Here is a 23,225-nt window from a genome sequence, read left to right as displayed (position 1 = left end):
AGTCCGGGACGATCCCACATGCCGCAGAGCAACTAAGCCTGTGCACCACAACTACTGAGCCTGCACTCTAGAGCCTGCGAGCCACTACTACTGAGCCCACGCACCACAACTACTGAAGCCTGTGCGCCTAGAGCCCATGCTCCGCCACAAGAGAAACCAAAGCAATGAGAAGCCCGAGCACTGCAACAAAGAGTAGCCCCTGCTCACCACAACTAAAGAAAGCCCACACGCAGCAACAAAGACCCAACACGCCAAAAATAAATTAATTTTTTTAAAAAAAGACATGGGGTAAGGGATTAAGAGGCACAAACTATTATGATAAAATAAGCTACAAGGATATATTGTACAACACGGGGAATATAGCCAATATTTTATATTAACTATAAATGGAGTATAACCTTTAAAAATTGTGAATCACTATATTGTACACCTGTAACTTATATAATATTGTACATCAACTATACCTCAATAAAAAATAAATAAAAATTTTAAAATTACATTTCTTTCTTTAAAAAAAAAAACAAAGGAAAATAAAATGTATTATCCTTATGCTCTCATCAGATCCTCTTAAAGTCCAGAATTAAATGAACAAAAGAAAGTAGATTTCTTATATCTCCTTCTGCATTCCTCTGAATGAATTGAGCCCCTAATAGTGGCTACGAAATTAGTTACGATTTCAAGTCAGTTCCATTAAAAAAAGAAAAAGAAAAAATAGGACAACATGAAAAATACCTTCCTTATGATTTCAAGTTGTCTTCTTTATCCTCTAAATATTTTAGTCCAAAAACATGCTTCCTTTAGACTCCAATTATTATGCCTTACCTGACACATAAGAAAAATCAAAATCAATCTTTGATCTTAAAAATTAGGAGGGAAAACCCTTCCAAGGTCTTTTCATAACAGTTACATGTCTACACTTTGTTGAATAGCATCACGTAAGAAATGAAACAAGAACATCTACTTTGAACCAGGCACTAAACACCAGCAAGCATGCTTTAACACATCACACAATGGGGCTGACTTACATTTCCTTAATTTAAAAGTTCTATCGTCGTAAGTAGCAGCAATCATCTCATAGTCAAATCAAAAACATTAAAAGAATGAGGAAGATGCAAAACAGTGTTCCCCAAAGTAGGAAGAGTTTATGAAATGAAAGTGAGGGGTAGCGCCCAGAAAGGGTATCAAAAGCTCCCTAATTATACTGGAAGGAGGCTAAGGTTCAGAGCAAAAGTCTCCTTGTCATTCTTCAGAGAGTTCAGATCCTCTGTTGATATAGGGAAGGTAGAAGGTGTTTAAAAACAGGATAAACAATAAATAATTCACGCTGCTGAAGTATTGTTTTTGTTTACAGAAATGGCAACTTAAAGTCAGATAGATAACTAAACTTGCATGGATTTTAAGTCATTTGCCTTCTTCCACAAATAAGCTCAAGTCCTCTTTTCCTACATTTCCCCTTTTAGTCTTCTTTCTTCTCTTTCCCAGCTAACTATGAAAACATATTTCCTTATTGCTTTCCATCTTTTCGCCAATCTTTTCGTAAGGTTTTATTTTAAAACCAATCTGAATGACCTAACTCTAGGCACAAACTGCATTCTTCTAACCCTTGTTAAATGGTAAGTAATATAAAGACAGGTGGGAAAATATAGACAGGTTGATTATTTGCTAAGTGTCCATAAAGATTAAGGGGAAATTCCCAGACAATAAAATGATGAGATAAATTACCAAACCTACTTTAAGGGAATGCCCTAATGCTAGAGATTTAAAGTTAGTTCCTCTAAGAAATTCTGGAAGATTTTGACTAGAAGCGAAAGTGAACATTTTCTGAATGGTGGAAATATTACTTATTACTATTTACATTTTTCTTAGCATCTTCTCCAGTCTTCAGATGGGAGGGAGGGGGAGGTGAGCTAGTAAGGCACTGAGGCGAAAAGCCGCAGCGGGTGACAGTACAGGCCAAACACCAGGAGGTCAACCTTTATCAGTCTCCAGTGTCCTGTTAGCTTTCATGACCTGGGAAACTCGCAGCCAGTCACCCGAGGCGGGTCCCGCCTTCCCCGGCACTTCCCCTCCTCAAGGTGGCGGCGGGAGCGACAATCCGAGCGCGACGCGCGCGGCACTCTGGGACCGGAAGAAGGAGCCGCGCGGCGGCGGCCCAACCGGAAGAGGAGGAGCCGGGCCTGGAGGATCCCCGAGAATCGTTGTTGCTCTGGCCGTCGGTGTTTGCGGGTCGCGGGGAGCAGGGCCTGGCGGGCGGGGTGTGTCGCGATGCCGGAGCTGGCGGTGCAGAAGGTGGTGGTCCACCCCCTGGTGCTGCTCAGTGTGGTGGATCATTTCAATCGGTGAGCGGGCGGCACGGGGCGTCCTACCGGGGCCGGTGGCGCCGCCGCTGCTGAGTCACGGCGCGCTGGGGATGGCGCGGCGGCCGCGGGGGCGCAGATGCACGGGGGTTGGCCTTGGGTCACCGAGGGGCCCAGAGCAGCTCCGTTCACGAAGCTCCAAGTCACCCGGCATCGTCTACCCCTCCGTCCAGCCGGCACTCCATGAACTGGGCTTCTCGTTCCTTTTACCCAGTCCGTACGATGCCAGAGTATGGGGGGCAGGCTTCACTTGGCCCTGATCCCCAGGCCTCGTGCCCATCTGTCACCTCGTCCGCCCCTTTTCGCCTGAAAGACTCGGTGTCTGGTAGGAAAGCCCTTCAGACTCGCACTTTTTGCTTCTGAAGGCCGTCACCGAAATTCTGTACTCAGCGCTCCGAAGGACTCCCTGGAAGAACTGTGGTTTTAATATAACTTGTGAAAGTTTCCAAGTGGAACTGTGGTTTGACGATAGCTTAAAACGTAGATGTTTTAAGTTTTGATAAGCTTTTCTTTTAAAAATGAGACCGGTTGGAGATGTTGGCATTAATGAATAAGAAAACATCCCACAGATGTTTCTTCCGCCTTCGCTTGCTTGTTTTTGAGCTGTTCGTCCAGCTGGACCTGTTACACGTGTTCATAAATTTTACAAGATAATTAATTGCCTTGGAAAGTTGTAAGACCCAGTTGGGAGCATCTGCTGTAAAGTCATAGTTGCTAAGTGCCCATCCTCTTGCAACTTGCTTTGTACAACTCCCAGTTCAACCAGAGCCAAAACCAAACTCAAGACTCCTGTGAGGTTTAGGGTCCCCAGTTCAGTTCCATTGCTTTGTAGCACCCTTAGCCTAACAGGATATGCGAGCTTTCCCACTGTACAATGATTAGTATTTTTCTCCCGTAGGATACTAGAGGTACTAAGAGGGCAAGCATCTTTTCAGTTCTGTTCAGTAAATTCAGCAAACACTTGTTAAGGGCATAGTGAAGGCAGACACTGCAAGCTGCTGTGTCAGGCAATTGCAGGGTTTTTAAAAACGCAAATGGATTTTTGTAGATCAAAAGAAAAGCCCATGAGTGTGGAAGTTTCCTTTGAACTTAGATTTCCCAAAACATTAGAACCACCAGAATACAGAATCCTTAACTTTGTTTGGTCCAAACCCTAAATATAGTAAGCATTTATAAATTTGCCAAACCATATGTTTAGATAAATACAGTTAAATCAGTATGAAACCAGCAACTGTTATGGAATTGTAGTTCATTTCACAGTGACTTTTGTCTTTGCTTTGAACATAGAATTGTATTGTTTCTGTATGTTACAATTGTTAGTGGTTAAAGGAGAATTCTACATGATGACCAATGAAATGAGATATAAGTGAAACACTTGCAGTTCCTTAGGACAAAAATCATTGAGGAGGTTTGATATGGAAATAAATATTCTGAAGTAGTCTTTCTGGTTCATTGAGCCCTCCTCCCAGTATGATTAGTCACCGGCTCACTTCCAGCTTCTGCATAATTAAGCCATTAAGAGACCACAAATGGCACACACATGCTTCTGGGTCAGAATCATTTTCTGAGCCCCTAAATGGTACAAAGAATTAAAACATCTATTGGGGCTTGTTGACATAGATGTTCCAGAGAAGAGTTGGCAAGCTGGACCATAAAACTGGTTCAACTTTAGCATCTTTATCCCTGAAAAGATTTGAGGACAGAGAAGATGGGGAAAATTTAAAAGAGAAAGGTAAGCTGCAGAGGAAAAAATAAAATTAAATGTGATTTCAAACACCAGTCAAATAACATTTAAAACCTTAAGATCTGGGGAGTTTTCATTTTCTCCGTTTTAAATTTCTATAAAGTTTGAGTTTTTTTCCAAGCATGTCTTTCTTTGCAGTCAGCAGTGAAACTGCCAGTGTCCAAAGTTCACGAATTACCCATTATATTTATTAGAATTATTAAGGACTAACCCATTATATTTGTTTAGTGGGATTAGCTCCCAGATAAGCTAAATTGTATCTGTACCACTGATATTTCCTGTTGGATATCTTATTGATGGTCCATTTCTGTCTGTGCCCATCCAGACTGACCTTCTGTTTTCTCATTCAGAATAGGCAAGGTTGGAAACCAGAAGCGTGTTGTTGGTGTGCTTTTGGGGTCGTGGCAAAAGAAAGTTCTCGATGTATCCAACAGTTTTGCAGGTAAAAGAAAAATTTGTCAAATATACCTCATTTTTTAAAAAAATAAATAGGCAAATTTTACATTTTCTGAGTATGGTTAAAATGTCAGTTAACTTTTAAAAAGAAAGAAACTCTCGTGGTCTCCATTTTTTATTATAACCAAGCAATTCTATTTCAGAATTGTTTAAGTATAGAAAAGGGAGGCTAAAGGCTACACACTGAGCTGGATAGTAAATATTTAAAACTTGCAGGCCATACAGTCTCCATTGCAACTGCTCAGCTCTGCTAATGTAGCAGGAAAGCAACTATAGACAGTATATAGACAAACTAATAGCTATATTGCAGTAAAACTATTAAAATAGGCAGCGGGTGTAGTTTGTCAACCCGTGTACTAAACTATTAACCATGGTTATGGGTAGGCAAGGGGGAGATAAAGACCTTATCTTTTACACTGTTTAATAAATCTTTATAAGAATGTATCCATATATTTTATGATTGAAGCAACAGTAATAAAGAACAACAAAATAATTCCTGGCATGGCTGCTAGACTAGCAGTCACTAACTCCAGTGTCTAAAAGGATCAGGCAGTAATGTAATTTGCCAGACGGGAATATTAGGAAGTGATGGAGCTTTTAGCAAACTGAAGAATGTGTCCTTTTCAAAGCAGGTGGCTTCTGTCTGGCTCTAGCCAGTTGTTGCTGGTCTTCCAGTTTTTCCAGAGAACCTGGAGGTCTGGATTTATATGTGAAATCTTCCAGTTTTTACTAAAAGCAACTCAAAAATAATTTTAGTACTGGGTTGGACAAACCAAAGACATGGATCAGATCTGGCCTAGGGGTCTACAGTTGTGATATGTGCCCTTAGAGTTCTGTCTAGCACCCTAAACTGTTTTTTGGTTTTTTTCTCTCTAGTCCCTTTTGATGAAGACGACAAAGATGATTCTGTCTGGTTTTTAGACCACGATTATTTGGAAAACATGTATGGAATGTTTAAGAAGGTCAATGGTAGGTGGCATTGTGGTGCGCGCGCGCGCGTGTGTGTGTGTGTGTGTGTGTGTGTGTGTGTGTGTGTGTAGGTATATGTGTGCCCATAATGCCTTTTCTAAATATTCACTTTTCTTTGTTTAATGTCAAAGGCCCTTTCACTTAGCTAGACTGAAGTAAGACTAGTGGTAGTAGAGGAATGAGGTAGAATAAATGAGAAACTAGAATAGCAATTTAAGGCCAGCTAGACCACCTAGGCTTCAGGGGAGAGAGCTAACCCTCTACAGCAGAAAAGCAAAGAATGGTCAAATAAAATCCACCTGCCCCTAGAGCTTTAGTATCACCAGGGTAAATATCTCTGTTACATGTGTCACTTTCATTTTATTTCATTTCAGCAACCACATTGCTTTGGAAATGTTTATTCCCACAGCACTCACAGTTGTAATCTATGTGACATGAACTTGAATTTGTTTATATATTGCCTTGGAATTGTTTTCTAGTTGTTTCATGTATGACTGGTCTAAACTAGTCTGAGATATGTATATCTCTAGATTTCCCCTGCTGTTTATTTTCTGAGAATCCTGTTTTTTGAGTTTTAGATTTCATAGGTATGTCAAGGCTTAGATGTCTGGAATTTCTGTAAAAGCTAGAGAACATAACTACTGGAGTTCTTACCCTTTTTGAAGGAAATATATAGATCTTTATGTAACAATTCAAAGCCACTAATTTTTCCTTCCCAGCCAGAGAAAGAATAGTTGGGTGGTACCACACAGGCCCTAAACTACACAAGAATGACATCGCCATCAATGAACTCATGAAAAGATACTGCCCTAACTCAGTAAGTGTACTCCATCTTTAAAACTCTTGACTCATATTCGTTGCCAGCTAGCTCAAGAAAAAGAAAGCATCCTAGGAAGGATTTGGATAATGAATCATTTCACCACTTTTTCTCTATAAGCTTGTGTTAATTTGCAGTGTTCTGTGTAGTATACGGTAACCCAGTGTATTTAGTAAATTAAACATCTGGTCAGTGCTAGGTATGTAAGTTATCTTCCTTAATCCTCTCAGTAACTGTATGAGATTGTTATCCTCTTTACAGTGAGAAAACTGAGGTTCAGAATGGTTAGTAAGGTCTTCTAAGTGTGGGGCTGGGATTAAAATGCCGGCTGTCTTGACTCTAATCTTCTTCTGCTCGATAACTTCACTGTACTACCTGTCAGCTTGTTAATGGATGGGGTTGAAGAGCAGGGCAAATAAGATAATTTGAAATGTAAAGTTATTTTTTTTCTGAAAATTCTGGCTTATATCTGGTTGAATGAATGAAAAAGCTTCGGTAATCATCAGAATGGCCGCAGTTATTCCTTACGTGCTCAGTATGAGGTGATTTGCTATGATTTGTTTTTCTGCCAGGTATTGGTCATCATTGACGTAAAACCAAAGGACTTGGGACTGCCCACAGAAGCATATATTTCGGTGGAAGAAGTTCATGATGTAAGTCATCTTGCTGTGAGCCTAGGAGATTAGATTTGCTACTTTTAGGGCCATTGGGTTTTTTTTTTTTTTTCCATTTTCAAGTCAACAAATACTTTATAACAAAGAAAAGGTTATTGGTTTCTGTCAGTAGTTTGATATTATGGTTTTTTCCCCCAAATTTGAGTCACCAAATTTCAGAAATAGAGAGGACCATAGAAATCTGAAGTCCCCTTTTACAAATGAAATTGAGACCAAAGTAGTCAAATGATTGCCCAGAGATGTTCTCAGCAAAGTAAATGCGGAGCCTGGTGAGCTTGGTCTTAATCTAATGCAGTTTCCACTGTTGGCCCACCTATATAGTGACTATATTATCTAGTCTATAGCCAATCCCTATAGACTAGATCCTCGGTTTTCAAATAGAGTAAGTCAGAGCTGCCAGGAGCTAGATGGCAAAACCCATCTGTATGATTTGACACCTGTATAGTCAGCTCCATGGCATTCAGTACCAGCTATGTTGTCTGTTAGCTTGTTTCTTGGGTATGGACATGAAGAGCTGCCAGAATAGCTTTTCTCTATTTCCAAGAAAATTGAACTCAAATTCTAGGGTAGGATTTGATGTGAAATTGTATATGAGTTTTGTTTTGAGCGTAAAATATTTGCACTTAGTGTGTGCAAAGAGCTCAGTCTTAAATTTCCAAAGTTGAACGGACAGACTAAAGGCTGTCTTTCTTCCTTATGGTTATCCATATATTCAGTTTTAAAATCTGGAAAAGGCTTTGTTAAGTTAGTTCCCTGCAGATGTTCCTTGCACTGAGCTCTATGCTCCTGTTTCTCTTTGCCTTGCTACCAGAGAGCTTAGATCCAAATTTATTGCCTAGTTGCAGTAAGACTTTCATCCCTGGTCTTGATACAGTTGTTATAAGTTAAATTTTACCCTGCCTCTTTCAAAAAGGAATTAGAGGCTGCTTATACATACGCATGCACATGCACGCACGCACTCGCACACACACACACCAGTGAAACAAGATCTTTTAAAAGAGGATGGAGGGGATGTAAGGGTCCTGTAATAAGATGAAGCCAGGGAAAATCAGTACATGAAAAGACATGCCATGAAGTCCTGCACAAGTGTTGAAGGCTCTGACCATCCTAGCATACAAAGCCAAGAGGAAGATGCCGTTTGCAGGATTCACACTGTCCTGGGTAAAATAACAACAGCTAATGTTTATACCACTTAGTGTAAGTGAAGTGACTTTCCCAAGATCTCACTGCTCCCTTATCACACATGGCAGAGCCAGGCTTTGAATCTAAGCAGCCTGGCTAGAGTCTGCACTCACTGCTGTGCTGTCGTGCCTCGCACACATTTTACAGCCTTTACAGGAGATGTACAGCCTCTTCTGGCACTAGATCTGATAAAAGTTTCTCCTGAGTCCCATCAAGAAATCACTAAGTGATACAGCAAACCACATCCACTAATGGGTTCCTTGACTAATTCAGGTCACCAGAAAATCAGTTGTTCTAACCACGTTGCTTTGGTGCTCTACTTGACCCAAGGGACAACAGATGGTTAAAAACTGTATCTTCTGACATGAGCTTGCCTCAAGTACAGGTGTTCTGAATATTGCCTATTTTAGAATGAATGCTTATAAGTCCTTAAAATTTAGCCGAATCAAGACTTCCCTGATGTTCATCTCTACTGCAGGCTTGAGAGAATATCAAGATTTTCCTTAGAAATAAACTAATGATGATTCCCCACCACATCTCATCCCTGAGCAGGACCACTGTGACTTCAGCTTAGAAGTCCCAGTGCTTTGAAAGCTTTCAAAGCAAACTTTACCCACCCTTGCCATGAAAAAGCCAGTAATGACACCCATGAAAGTGATTTGGCTTAAAGCAGAAGAATCAGGGCATGAAAAGGAACATGTGCCAGTTTGTTCATTTGTTTGTAAGTAAATAACTAGTTAATTCTCCTCTCCCAGGATGGAACTCCAACCTCAAAAACATTTGAGCACGTGACCAGTGAAATTGGAGCAGAGGAAGCTGAGGAAGTCGGAGTTGAACACTTGTTACGGTGAGACTTTAGGACAGCATCAGAATCGGCAGCAGCCCAAGAAGCTGCTCAGTGTAAAGAAGAGATCTGTATCAGGAATAGGGAGACCTGGGTTCTAGCCCTGGGTCATCTCTAAAGTGTCCCGAGTTATGATTTATGAGTTTGTGGACAGCACACCTTGTCTGGAAGCTGTAATGCTGGCTGTGACGGGAACAGATGTGTGAATTATTCAAAAGCAAACGTGTGCTCTTTCAGTGTACCTCCTTTTCAATGACTGTAGCTAGCCAGTTTTCTGCAGAGAATCTGCATCTTGGACTGGGATGGATGGAGGGATGGATGGATGGATTTAAATTTATATTTTATTTATTTTTGGCTGCATTGGGTCTTCATTGCTGCACGTGGGCTTTCTCTCATTGCGGCGAGCAGGGACTACTGTTCGTTGCCGTGCGTGGTCTTCTCACTGCCGTGGCTTCTCTTATTGCGAAGCACAGGCTCTAGGCACATGGGCTTCAGTAGTTGTGGCACACAGACTCAGTAGTTGTGCCTCGCGGGCTCTAGAATGCAGGCTCAGTAGTGGCACACGGGCTTAGTTGCTCTGCAGCATGTGGGATCTTCCTGGGCCAGGGCTCGAACCCACATCCCCTGCATTGGCAGGTGGATTCTTAACCACTGTGCCACCAGGGAAGCCCTGGGGTTTTATTTTTAAATCCTCGGCTTACATAACCCTGACTTACTTGAAATGGTCATAGATTTTTTTCAAACAATAAGATTCCTTCCAGTTCAAAAAGTTACTGCTGACTGATTTAAAAGCTTCTCCCTACATCATATAGATGCAGGTGGAGAAAACGCCACCCTTTTTAGGAACAGGGAACTTGAAGTAGAGAGGGTGTTTATTTTGTTTTTTTAGTGAAAATGATTTCATTTTAGCTCTCCCTTTTCTTTTGAAAAATGCCTTGTGATGAGAAAGATAAAACATATTCCTCCAAATGAAAACAAGATTAAGGCAGTTTTACTCAAATCTTTATAAAATGGGGAAGTAACATTTTTCCTTTGGAAAACTTGCCCCTCCTCACAAACTTAGTATTTCCTTAGAATGTGAAAATCTGCGTGATAGTACAGGACACTGATGTATTTTCCTGCCCTTTCTTGTGGGTTCCTACAGAGACATCAAAGACACTACAGTGGGCACTCTTTCCCAGCGGATCACAAACCAGGTCCATGGTTTGAAGGGACTCAATTCCAAGCTTCTGGATATCAGGAGCTACCTGGAGAAAGTGGCCACAGGCAAGCTGCCCATCAACCATCAGATCATCTACCAGCTGCAGGACGTCTTCAACCTGCTGCCAGATGTCAGCCTGCAGGAGTTTGTCAAGGCCTTTTACCTGAAGACCAATGACCAGATGGTGGTGGTGTATTTGGCCTCGCTGATCCGTTCCGTGGTCGCCTTGCACAACCTCATCAACAACAAGATCGCCAACCGGGATGCAGAGAAGAAAGAAGGGCAGGAAAAAGAAGACAGCAAAAAGGATAGAAAAGATGACAAAGAGAAAGATAAGGAAAAGAGTGATGTAAAGAAAGAAGAGAAAAAGGAGAAAAAATAAAACATGTAGCTTTTTAATTTGTAAATTAAAATCTTACAAACTAACTCATTGTGCCGCCAGAGGGTTCTTTTCACCGTAAGTGCAAAAGCTGTACTGATGAGAGCTCTCTGGATGGAGGGACTAATCTTGTACCTGAACTGCAGCTTAGGCTGCTCTGAGTTGGGAATGTGATAGCTCAGGCTTCAGACTGTGTGAGAAAAGTGAAGAGACACAAACGTAACATTTTTGGTACTCTTCCTGCTTTTATCTATAAGACCAGGAGTTGAATTTTCCCCATCTCAAGAGACTCTTGGGGTCTGTTTCTGGCAGTCTGCAAAATTGCAGAATGGAATGCACGAATTCCATAAGTATTCTGCCTCAGAACACCTTGAGGTCTGCCCCTCTGGACTCTGTTGAGAATACCACCCCACGGGACTTCTTGGACCCGTAGCTCTGGCATTCTCGGGGCTTGGGATCCATCTCAAGATATTGTTTACCTTCGAAGACACAATTAAATGGCTTGGTTTTTAAGTCTGTGTTCTGGTCGTTTTTGACTCTGGGTGTGGTGATCCGTTGTTTTCAGAAGCAACCAAGACAGTCTTTAATTGAAGCTGCCTTAAAGAATTATTTTAGACTGAATCTTTTATGAAAGCACCTCATTCCTTTAAAGACATACAGCTGTAGGGAGGAGAGCTCTCAACTGAGCCCAGAATACCTGTGTCCTAGTTAATGCCTCAGATTCCTCATCTGTGAAGTCCCTAGAACAGTTTTTTATAAGAGACACATTCACTTAGTATTGCAGTAGGTCTAAGTACATCAGGCCACAAGGTTAGTGGGGATGGAACAAAGTCTCCCCAAAGTAAGTGTTCAAGATACTTAATCATTTGACTTACAGCTGTCACTTGGATATTAATTTCCTATCTTAAGCGATTAGAACCTCCCTAAGAGTTCTCTAATGCACCATATGGACTGTCAATGTTCAGATATTTAAGAATATAATAGCACTAGAACTAAGTCAGTGGAATCTCATAAACCACTTCATAATGTTATAATGCCTTAAAGTTACTGGAAGCAACCATTTTTAATCCACAGACCTGCCTGCCAAAGAACTAGTTGAAATTTGGGGGCTGATGTAGAGCTAGCTTTTATCCTACATAGATAGGAGTACCCACATCAGTGGTCTCTTCAAGGTTCATTAAGATTCTGAGAAAAAAAATAGTAAAGGGAAAAAAACTAGAGAACCAAGTTTTGTCTACTGCAGCAATCAAAAGTCAGATGGTTGTTACATCTAACCGAATAAAAAATACGAAATACATAGTTCAAAGCTTGAGATGCATGAGATGCATTTAAAATGACAGGAGTGTGTTGAAGTTTTTCAGATTTGGTTGCCATGTTTAGAACAGACTGAGAAAGGGAAACTTTCTCCACGGTGGCCAGGAAAGAGCTGGGATGCAATGATTCTGAGGCTAGGCAGGGGGAAGGAGGAGAATGTCATCCCAAAGAGTGGGTCCTTTATGTAGGATCGGGGGCAACTTGAGACCACACAGGATCATATCCACCTTTAGTAGTATGATCTTCACTTAAAAAGCTTTCCCAGGGTCTAACAGGACAATGCCACAGGCTTTTAAGTTTGTCACCGTTTGATAAATTGTAATGTTTATTGAGCATATGAGAACATGGGAATACCCAGGCCTTGTTATATTTAATAGTTTGAGCCACATGTGGCAAAATTGACTTCTACCTTCCTAACAGGCTCTTCAGTTCCTACCTGTAACAAAATTCATCTGTAGCCTTTAGCGTCACGTAGGCTCATTTTCTAAGGCAAAATTGCTGCCATCCTATATAAGGGGGGCGAGCTTTGTAAGAATATTGATGAAGTCTTGCTTATACAAATAGCAGCTGACTTGACTGCAAAACCCATGGCCCTCACCTAAAATAAAGCCATGTGTCTGGATAGCTCAGCAGTCTCAAGATGAGATTTCTAAACTACTTCTGTTGTTTTTGAACACACTGAAAAAGTATCCTAGAAAAAGTCTGATCCCAATTGTGGACCTCATATCCAGAGTTATGACATTCCCTTCCTTCCATTTTCAAAACATTCCACGATGGCTTAGGGAGTTCAGGCTGCTCCTGCTACACACATTACAGAGAGGAGGGCATTTATTCCTTACTAGTTTTCTGTCTGATAACTAACATCTGAAATATCCCTAAACTTAGAGGTCAGTTATCCTTAGTGAAAAGATGGATACTATCAGGGTGGAACAGCAGCTTTGGGCCCACGAATTAGTTAAATGTTCTTTCATTTTACTCAGATCATCAATCACTAAAGGGACAAACAGAAGTAATCATCATTGAAGGACTACCATATTACTTCTCCAATGTGCCAGATGCAAAGTAAACCTTTCCAGCGGGAATTAGCAACCCCAGAATCTCACTCCCATTTCTGGAGGACCCTCCAGCTGTGAGAACTTAGCCGTGCACAATTACCTTCACTTCAAATAAAAGAACTTATTAACACAGGTCCTCATAAAAGAATGAAAGATCCTATTCACTTGGAAGTTATGAACAGGCCTTTTCTTCTACCATTTTCCCACGAAAAGATCTATGAAGCAGAAATAAAACCTGAGAATGAATTTGCGGTTGCTAACCAAACTACTCCATCTGCCCCCGACACAGGAAATAGGAAGGATATGGGACGTGTTGGGAAAGTAGAGAAGCATCTGAGTTATGTGACCCACAAGAGAATATCTCTACAGCTTCCCTAAACAAATTCATTCCAAATTATTATACATAATATAGGCAAGTGCTGATTTCCGTATCTGTGCCTTTCAACTCTCTGCATTTATCTATTTTGCCTGGAAGCAGCACTGAGTTCATATCCTTTAAAAAAAAAAAACAGAAAAAAAACAAAACTAATGGCTATTCCCATTGGGGGAGTAGTTATAAAAATGACTCTGGAAGCAGGGAAATGGAAGTAGGGAAAGAAAATAGAGGAAAAGAAAGGAAGAAGAAACTGCGTTAGTTAGTGTGTTTCCAAGTCCTATGTCAAGAGAAATCTTTCTCTGAGCATTCCTCTTTGGAGCCAATCTGTTCTTCAACACTAGATGGCACCATTGACTAATCTCATCTTGGCAAGAGAATCATTTGATTGCCAGTTCAACATGGAATTGGGAACCATCCCCAGAGCTGCTTCCCACCACTTCTGCTTTTGGCTGCAACCATCCCGGCTAGACTTTGAGGGAATCTGGAGAGCATATGGGTGCAAAAAAATTGGGTCAAGTTGCCACACCTTCACCCCTACTGTACTCTACTATACACTACTGCTTGGGCAATAAATATACAAGGTTTTTCTCTGCCCTTCTGATAGTTCATGCTTTGATTTTCCTCACTCCTGATTTCTTTAAGGGCCATATCCAGTGGAGTGATGGTAAATGTGTAACAACCAGGTCTCTAAAAAAGAGGAGAAAGGATGTTGATTTGTGGCCGTTGCCAATTTCCCTGGTGTAAATACTCCCACCATGGCTGATTTCAAAACCAACATGAATTGGGAAAAGATGCATATTAGCACACCATTACATACTATTACCTAAATATGGATACAAGAGCTAAAAATAACCTCAAGAACACAGATGATAGTAAACCATAGTAAAATGATTAAGCTATGATGCATAGTGAGTATTTATTACCCTTTTCAGATATCATTTATTTCATTGTAAATTTATACAATTTGCCTACTGCATGAGAATCTCTGGTAATCTGTGTTTTTAAGAAATAGGTGGTCTCTGCACATATGGAAGTTAGAGAACCTTTATTTTGATGTAGATAAACCTACCAACGTTTTGCCTTATCGTTAGCACTTTGTGGATCATATTTAAGAAGTCTTTTCCCAGCTCAAGATCTCTTCTCTTACATATATGTCTATTACAGTCCACAAAGTGTCTTCCTTCTCTGCAACTTAGCACCAGTGTCTACCTCTCTCTATATGCTACAGCTAGTATCTGATCAATGATAACATAATTTGGCTAAACTTTTAACCAAAATAACTAACTAACATCCTCAGTTCATCTATTATCCCCTCCTTCCTCATTTTCAACCCTGGCTTTATCCCTACCTCTTACCCCACAGCAGATAAAGACTCCAGTACTGTATCACACACTTGAAAGTTGCTAAGAGAGTAGCTCTTAAATGTTCTCACCACATCCCAGACTTAAATGGTCTCAACAACAAAGTGCTAACTATGTGAGGTGACGGATGCATCAACTAACCTTATTGTGGTAATCATTTTGCAATATATACATGAATCAAGTCACCACATTATACACCTTAAACTAACACGTTCTATCAATTGTATCTCAATAAAGCTAGGAAAAAAAATACTTATCCAGGGGTTTCCTGTAGCCCATGGCAGACAGCCGATGCCTCAAGGATCTGTGCCCCTGTTCAAGAGTAGGGACGGGGGACTTCCCTGGCGGTCCAGTGGTTAAGACTCTGCACTTCAAATGCAGGGGGTGCAGGTTTGATCCCTGGTCGGGTAACTAAGATCCCACAGGCTGCACGGTACGGCCAAAAGGTAAAAAATAAAATTAAAAAATATTTTTTAAAAAAGAGTAGGGACAGGATAAAAGTTTAATGCATATGCTACTTCTCCCCCACCCCATAATACCCCATATTTTAACCAATGTGAACCAATCACAAGAGTTGGCAAACAACCACGACTATAAAAACCGAAAGTTCAAGGATGAAATTAATTCCCTCCCAGAAGGAAAGGACACTTCTATACCCACAACTCACCAGGGCCCAGATGCTCACGAGGGAGGCACCACTGAGGTGGGAGATGTGCCCCTTGAACCAACCCCCATGGAGGTCCCACGGTTGCAAAGGCCGTCCTTCAGGTGCATTCACTGCTGCAACGGCACCATCTATCCCACTGCTCACCCTGTGATTGTACAGAAAATTGACTCAAAATTGTCCTTGAGAGACTGGACATGACTCTTGCCAACTGGGTTTGGCTGGAAGCCCAGATAAGAATGAATAACAACCCAAGGCAGAGCGCCACAGTCGCAGGCTGGGCCAAACCCAAGGCCTCTGAGGCCATCAGTACTACCGGGGAAGTGATGTCAGGCCATGGGCTGGGGGCGGGGATTGAAATGACTCCCACTTCCCAGTATTTTCTTTCCCCAAGAAAAGGAAGAAGAGTGATACTGGTACTTTTCTGCCTATATTCCTGGTTAGTGTGATTTTTTGAACTACAGGTAATCTCCACGCCATGGCTCTTTCATTATTAAAAATCATGGCCACATTCAGGACCTGGGACTTGGAAGAAATGCTAATCCAAGGACATTTAATCTGACCTAGGATAGTGTATTAGTTATCTATTGCTGCATAACAAATTACCATAAACTTTAGTAGCTAAAAACAATACATATTAGTATCTCACAGTTTCTCTGGGTCAGGAGCCCAGGCAGGGCCTAGCTGGGTCCTCTGCTCAGTGATGCTCACAGAAGACCATCAAGGTGTTGGCTGGGCTGCTGCCATCTCAAGGTTCTAAGAGCGTGTAGTTGCTGGCAGGATTCAGTTCCTCACGGGCTGTTGGGCTGAGGGCCTCAGCTCCTCACTGGCTGTTGACACAAAGGCGCCCTCAGTCCCTTGCCATGTGGGCCTCCCCACCATGGCGGCTTGCTTCATCGAAGTACACAAGCCAAGAAGGCAGTGGAGAGTCAGCTAGCAAGAAGTAGATCCAAATCCTTTGTAAATTAATCGCAGGAAGAGAGAGCCCGTCACCTTTACCATATTCTATTGGTTAGAAGCAAGTCTCTAGACCACTCCCACTCAAGGGGAGGGGATTATACCACAAGGGTGTGCATACCAGGAGGGGGTCATGGGGGGCCACCTAAGAAGCCTGCCTCCTACAGATAAAAACAAGAATTCACCAGGGTAATCCACAATCTACTACAGTGGGTTTTTCATTTTTAATTTCAGTGCCTAATGAGAACCTTAGAATAAAGATAATGTTAATAGAAAATATAGAAGTAAAACATTCCTCGTTTATATGCAGGACTACCTATTGCTCCCAGTGGCTTTAGGGATAACAAACCAAAACAAAACAAAATCCCTAGAGTTAGGAACCAAGTCAGTGCTCCTAAGAAGTGAGGTGCAAAATCGTGGCTGATTAGCAAAAACCAGCTCTGACATGTATTTATCCTTTCTCCCTCCCAAGACCCCACTAAAATGAGAGTGAATGAATGTCAAAGATTTCCCATTTTACCCTTGCCATTTGGCCCAAGTTAAGAGGTAGCATCTGTGAGGTGGACAAGGGAATTCGACACATTTCTGGAAGGAGGAAAGCAGGAGCAGCGGCCGGGCAGCAGGAGTCCCAGCTTCAAATTCATGTGGAAGGAGCTTAGCCAAAAGGGTTCTGAGCAGGGAAAGGCTCAGGCCTAAGACCAGAGTTAGTGCCATGGGGGTAAACACGACAGCTTAGTCAGAAGTCTATATGATGAAACAGCCAAGCCCGCTTTGGTACCTCTCTGCACAGCTGCAAGCTGCCCACAGGCAGACCTATAGAAAGGAAAGGAAGCTAACTGAGACAGATAGCAGATGAAGCATCTCCTCTCCCTCTCCAGCCTCACTAAAACAACAGTGAAGAAAGCTTTGTGAAAGTCTTAATCCACAAAGGCAAAGAGAACATAAGAGGATTCAGCAGTGGACAAGGTTGTTTAACAAAGTGTTCAAAGGTGGAGTGTAACCAACCAAGGAGAAGTCTTAACCTAAGACACTACAGAGGGAGATGCAGACAGAAAATGAGCGAGTCCTCACAGAGACTCAGTACGTAAGGGCAACAGGAAGGCAGGAGGGGAGCAGAAACTGGGGTAGGTAAAAGTTTCTACACAGAAGGGTGGGCTACAGGTCCCCATGAAGCCCCATACAGCTTGGCTACCTCCCCTCTGCCAGCTGCAGAAGACCAGGGGGCAAGTGGAGCCCCAGGCTCAGGGACCCAAATCAGAGCAGAGGGCCAGGGGGAGAGAAAAGGTCAGGTCAGTGGCCAGGACTCTGAGAGCCCCGGCTCCTTCCTGCTCCTTGTTCCCAGGAAGCCTACAGGCAGGTTACCTGGCTCAGGTATAGTCTCCCACTCAGGTGGGGAGCAGAGGACTCATCTCTGGAGAAACTGAACACCCCAGAGAAAAGACCCCTGCACAGTGATATTTAGGGCCCCATGTAAAAGCCCACTTGCCACCTAATACCCTTACAGCAGAGACTAGCAGGCAAGAGACCACTCATGAATGTCTTTCTCTGAAATGGGGAGCCAAAAATTTTGAGTAAGGAGTTATTCTTTTCCTCCTTCTCCATCTGCACTCGCTTTTTCCTGTCTAATGGTTTTGCAGCTGCCACATCCTGTCCTGCTGACCATCCATTCCAGAGTCTGGTCTTTGAATGGCAGTTTGGGGCCCTGGCCTGGGGGGGACATAGGAATGTCACAGATCCAGGCCAGAACCAGTGGGATGGTTTGGCTTAATGAGTTTGCCTCCTTGGGCCTCCATCTTTCTCAAAGCCACAGCCAGGTACACAACTGGTGCCCATCTCCGCTGAACTCTCAGCCACCACTGCCAGGCTCCAGGTGCAGCCGACCCACAGTTCGATCTTGCCCAATGTTCTGCATTTTTGTTTTATTTATAACCCATGGGCTTATTTATCTTGTTTTTGAACCAGCCTTTTTTTCTGTCTTTTTATATTTTGTGTTCCCTTTTTATATTATACTTTTGGAGCCGAGAAGCTGATCAAGTCATGAGTTCATGGTACCATCCTGATGGAACCCCACATTTTGGTTTCTAGTACTATTTTACACCAAAAAGAACCAGGGCTCCTAGTGGAGTAGTTGATTCTGTGTTTGGGCAAGAGAACTAGTGTTGGGACTAGATGTCATGGAGACCATCAAGTATATCTGGAGAGGTGACAAGAGAGTCGAGTTGAAGGGGCCAAAACTGTGACAAGCAGCAAAAAGAAAACAATGATCATTGTCACTGGGACCAGCTGAGTTGGAGTGAGGCCCTGAGTCCATGATGACGTTCAGAAGGTACAAAAAACAGAAAATGTGCCAAAGACAAGTCACGTGCTCCGATCTGAGTCAGCCAATTGGTGCTTGACTCGTGCAGCATGGACCACAGGAAAGTGACCTTGAAAGTGACTATGAAACTTAAACCAACCTCAGAATCAGAGCGACGTGGAGAAAAGGGTATTTAAAACTAGACTCATGGGGGAGAGTGTAGGAAAATGAGCAGAGGTAATAACTTTGGGCACTGACTCAATTTTTTTCCCCAAGATGAGGCTGGGGCCTTGTTGTTGCCAAGTTCAGCTGAAGATCAAGAAGTGCCTGCTATTTGTAAGCATTCCTCTGAATGGAAGCACATAGATCTTTAGCCTAAGTTTTTCTAGAAGGATAAAGACCCAATATAGAAGGGCAATATACCAGATCCAGTGAGGTCCCAACTTACATAAAGTCTTGAGCCCCACTGGGGTCCTTGGGTGACAAAGGGAGTCATATCTGCTCTTCAGTTCCAAAATAATTTGTAGCTTTGGCTAATTTTATCAGGAACTTACTACAGCGTGTAGAGGTAGGGAGGCTTCCTCCTTGTCTAATTTAACTTGAAACACTTAAGAGTAAGAAAAAAAAATGAGGATATAGTAAAATCAAGGATCAGTAATTAGAATCCCTAGGGTGAAAGAGCTGTATGAGGGAGAAATAGTTGTACTACGTTATACCATTTTGTTCTGGAGTAAACAGCATTTAGATCATCATAGTGATATAAACATTTTTCTTGCTTTTCAGTTTTTTGAATAAACCTTTAGAAAAGTACAGACTTCATTATGGTTACAAAATAGAACATAAATGTTTTTTTTTAAAACAAACAAACAAACACTATGATCATGTAAAAGCAAAAGGGCAGATGCCCAGAGTTAGGAGATGGAAAAGTGTAAAAAGAGCCGGAAGAACAGACAGGAAGCTCATAGATCCAGTTCGCAGAGTGGGGAGGCAAGGGGTCCTGTCCAATGCTAAGGCTGGTAAAACAAGAACCTTTTTGAAGGGCAATTGAGTAGAATCTGTTGGGATTTTAAAGTCTATCTGGAGGGATCCGAAAGAAACCAGCAACAACAGTCGCCTCTAGAAGGTGATCAGAATGCCTGAGGAACAAAAGAGGGGGTGTTTCACTGTGGACCCTTCCTGTCTTGGACTTCTAAACCGTTTTTACAACTTTGAAATAAAAATAAAGGTGCATAGTCAACCGTCCAACTCCAGGACTGCCCCCTCCCAGAAGAGCAGCATCGGTGCACAAGACCTGACCAAGAGCCTCCACCAGCAAACTGTTGGACACAAATACAATGCCCGTTAGGACAAAGATGGTTGTGTTACAGGACAACCATGACATGGGCTATCACACACTAAAGAATTCACTGGACCTATGTTGACGAACATGGAAAGGTGTCCTTATTAATATCTCATTTAATGAGATGAGTTGCTCAATATGTGTAAGATCTCATTTTTAGTACATTTTAAAATTATATGTACATATGATTTATACACACAAAAATAGTCTGGAAGGACAGCAAACTGAACAGCAGTTACTTCTGGGGATAAGAGTGGGGAGAACAATTTCGACTAGAGATGTCTTATTGGAATTTATTATGAGACGTCTGTATAACGTGTGGACTTTTGTCGATAATTTCCTCAAAGTATAGCTTTGGTGCTGGGGGTAGTGAGTTCAGCTGATGAACTCCAGGGAGGAGATGCTCTGCCACCTCTGCCTCCCTCGGGAAGAAGCCCGGTGAGAGCAAGGCCTGATCCACAACCAAGTCATTTCCATGTCAAAAGCATCAAGACTGCACTGATGGGTCCTATCTGGACCTTCAGGTGTTCAAAAAAGTGGGCGGCAAGCCCTTGTCTGACCATGATGAGCTCAAGATCAGGGGGTCCCTCTATGATCACGGAACTCAAGAAACCCCAGGAAATGTTTCTCGAATGAATGATTGCCCATAACACTGTCCCCAGGAGCCGGTTCCTGAAGCCTGTCCAACCTGCAGGCTCAGCTGTTGGTGCTCTGGCTCCACAGCAACTGCTCAAAGAAACCCAGGCCAAAAGGGAGCTGTGAGGCAACTGACCGAGGGCTGAAGCCTGTGATCCCCAGACGAGGACTCAGCCACGCACCAGAAGTGTGGCTGTCTTGGTTAATGACACACAAAATTCTCAAAACCAGCAAGGTCATGGAATGTCCGCCCCTGTCTGGACCTAGAGGGTCTGTGAGGCCTAGAGGCCTTTTGTCTGGAGGACAATAATTTTGGACACATCCACGCCAACACCACCCATAGCTGCTGACTGTTTATTGCACAAGAAACTGGCAATACCGAGGCAAGGGGGTGGGCATTACAAAACAATCTGGTGACCAACTCAGAGCTACCAAAGGGCATTCCGTACAGACACCTCAGTTATATACACGTATGTACACACCCACACCCACATGACAACACTGCACACGCATGAGCCTGAGGCTCCCAAACCCCGCAAGGCAGCTTGCACCCCAACCCCCAACATGGTGAGACACCGCAGGGAAGCACTGCCAACGATTCGAGGGAAGAAGAAAGGTTGGGCTGCAGTGAGCTGAGCCACCCGAATCAGCACACACAACAGAGCCAACATAGGCCAGGGGGAAGGACGAGGACCTGGGAGCACGAGACTGTCCTCAGAAGACCACGTAGCCAGTATGAGGGCCTGCATGGGGGCCCAGCAACAATCACCACTCCAGCATCCCAGAGGAGAGTATTTGCCTGGAAGATCTCAACACATAGCAGGATGCCCACGGCAGAGGCTGGCAGGAGCTCCAGCAATCAAGTCAGACAATGGGCAGCAGCTCAGGGCCCTTCTGCTGGCTTCCAAGAGCATCGTTTCCTCTGTGCAGGTAAAGCTGCACTTCTAGGCAGAGTGAACACACTCTACAGTAGCTGGGGTGCACTTCATTCTCAACCCGGACGCATGTGCCGCCTGGAGGTCCGGGGGCTTGGCAGGTCAGCCCCACGTGCCCCGTCACCCCATCTAGCAAAGGGAGTTGTCTACTGGAGGCGGAGAGGTCGGGGTGCCACTCAGGACAACAACCCCCTTCCCTCTCTGTCAAGGGTTGGGGACAAGGCTGCTGGGAAGCTGAGCCGCCGGGTCAGGCCTGCCTGAGCTCGTAGAACTGCTAAGCAGGTTCCTAAGGGGAGCAGCTGTTTGGGAAATTCTTGGACCAACAGTGCTGGGTTCCTCAGGGTCCCAGCCATGCCCGGCACACCAGCTCCTTGACAGGAAGCAGTGACAGCAGCATACCAACAACAGAACACAAAGCAGCCCTACACACAAAATGTTTCAAGTGTATGTAAATGGGAAAAGAAAGTCTGAGGGGGTTTGCCGTTTCCATCCGCAACACCCAAGCAGCTGGTACGACCCTTTATCTGCTGGAAAGAACCAACTGGCCAGCAATGAGTGGAGGGAGGGGCCATGCTGCTCAGCCTCTGCAGCTGGAGACGGCTAGCGAGGGACGAGCGGTGACCTTGATCTGGAGCTCCGCTCCCTCAGACCTTCATTTATACAGATCACTGGAAAAGTTCTAGACAAAACAGAACCTCTTTTACTGACAAAGACCGTGGGCTTTGTTAGCCCAGAACACCTACCCCAAGTGGTCGGTCTCCTTCTCACCTAACCAGCCCATGAGGCCTAGGGCTGCGGCATGGCGCGCCCCACCTTGCACACTCACACACACCTAGGATTGGTCTCAGGGGAGAAGGAGGGTGAGCTCTACAGACAGGGTCAGCCCTCCAGACTTTGCAATGGTTGATGGGGCCAAGAGTGACATGGGGGCTTTATTCCAGACTGCCACCAGCGGGTAGGAGGGTGGGGTGGGCAGGGCCTCTTGAGGTCAGGCTCTTCTGCCACCAGCCTGATGACAGTGTGGTCCTGTGCAGGGCCGCCATCCGCAGGGGCCTCCCGGGCTGTGCGGCCAGCAGCTTCTCGGGCAGGCAGGACTCTGGACTACATATGTGCTGGGGGTGTGGGAAGGGGCAGCCTGAGTTACTCCTGTCCAAAGCCCTCGGTCTCCTCGACAGCATACAGCAGCTTCTCCTTCAGCTGTTCGTAGCTCTTGTATGGTGGCAGATCCAGCCGGTTGAAACTGTTGAGAAAGGAGAGCAGGGCAGTCAGCACAGGGAGGTCAGAGCTCTAACAGCCACAGGGTGGGGTCAAAAGAGTTCTCAGACTGTGGCTCGACCACAATGCCAGCCAGCCAGACGCCAGAACAGGGTCCCTGAAGGCTGTGCTGTGTCCCTGGACCATGAAGGGGTCAGAGGAGGCAGGGCTGCAAGGGAGATGGGGAACCACAGGCAGGGGGGACTCAGGACAGCAGCTCTTTGCTGACTGGAATAGCAGTGTTTCAGTATTTCATATCTGGCACGGCCGTCAGGGCACATAACTGCTGTCACAACTCCCAAAAGATCAGAGGCCCAGGCCCAGGCCCAGGAGCCCCTCCTCCCCAAACCCCAGAACTACACACAAGTTGCCCGGGTCAAGGCCCTGAAGCCACCTTGCCCACAGGGCTGCCCTC

General features: G+C 43.9%; 2 protein-coding genes across 8 annotated transcripts in view; one reads left to right on the top strand and one right to left on the bottom strand.

Annotated features, from left to right (window-relative positions):
- Positions 1–2,160: 2,160 nt before the first annotated feature.
- Positions 2,161–13,517, top strand: PSMD7 (proteasome 26S subunit, non-ATPase 7). The gene is made up of 7 exons (XM_022583326.2): positions 2,161–2,339; positions 4,452–4,543; positions 5,434–5,526; positions 6,246–6,343; positions 6,916–6,996; positions 8,955–9,046; positions 10,188–13,517. Exons 1-7 carry the CDS (start codon positions 2,266–2,268, stop codon positions 10,624–10,626), a joined length of 969 nt encoding a protein of 322 aa, XP_022439034.1. The 5' UTR covers positions 2,161–2,265; the 3' UTR covers positions 10,627–13,517.
- A 7,444-nt stretch (positions 13,518–20,961) lies between these two features.
- WWP2 (WW domain containing E3 ubiquitin protein ligase 2) overlaps positions 20,962–23,225 on the bottom strand; it is a 145,082-nt gene continuing 142,818 nt past the window's right edge. For all 7 annotated transcript variants that reach the window (XM_089902395.1, XM_022583320.2, XM_089902397.1 and 4 more), the window contains one exon: positions 20,962–22,796. In XM_089902395.1, the coding sequence (XP_089758521.1) occupies positions 22,697–22,796 (100 nt within the window). In that variant the 3' untranslated portion in view covers positions 20,962–22,696. The remainder of the gene's footprint in view (positions 22,797–23,225) is intronic.

The sequence above is a fragment of the Delphinapterus leucas genome, chromosome 20 (genome assembly GCF_059928025.1).
Source record: "Delphinapterus leucas isolate spDelLeu-1000000601 "Yukka" chromosome 20, BTC_Dleu_Yukka2, whole genome shotgun sequence".
NCBI classification, from domain to species: domain Eukaryota; kingdom Metazoa; phylum Chordata; class Mammalia; order Artiodactyla; family Monodontidae; genus Delphinapterus; species Delphinapterus leucas.
Note: the sequence above shows the minus strand (reverse complement) of the source record. Positions and strands in the feature narration are given on the sequence as shown.

What these genes read in the sequence shown, in the direction of transcription:
- PSMD7 (XM_022583326.2), top strand. Translation starts at nt 2,266, where the DNA reads ATGCCGGAGCTGGCGGTGCAGAAGGTGGTGGTCCACCCCCTGGTGCTG. An exon ending in GTGGTGGATCATTTCAATCG is followed by an intron (nt 2,340 to 4,451) that starts GTGAGCGGGCGG and finishes TTTCTCATTCAG; the next exon opens with AATAGGCAAGGTTGGAAACC. An exon ending in TGTATCCAACAGTTTTGCAG is followed by an intron (nt 4,544 to 5,433) that starts GTAAAAGAAAAA and finishes TTTTCTCTCTAG; the next exon opens with TCCCTTTTGATGAAGACGAC.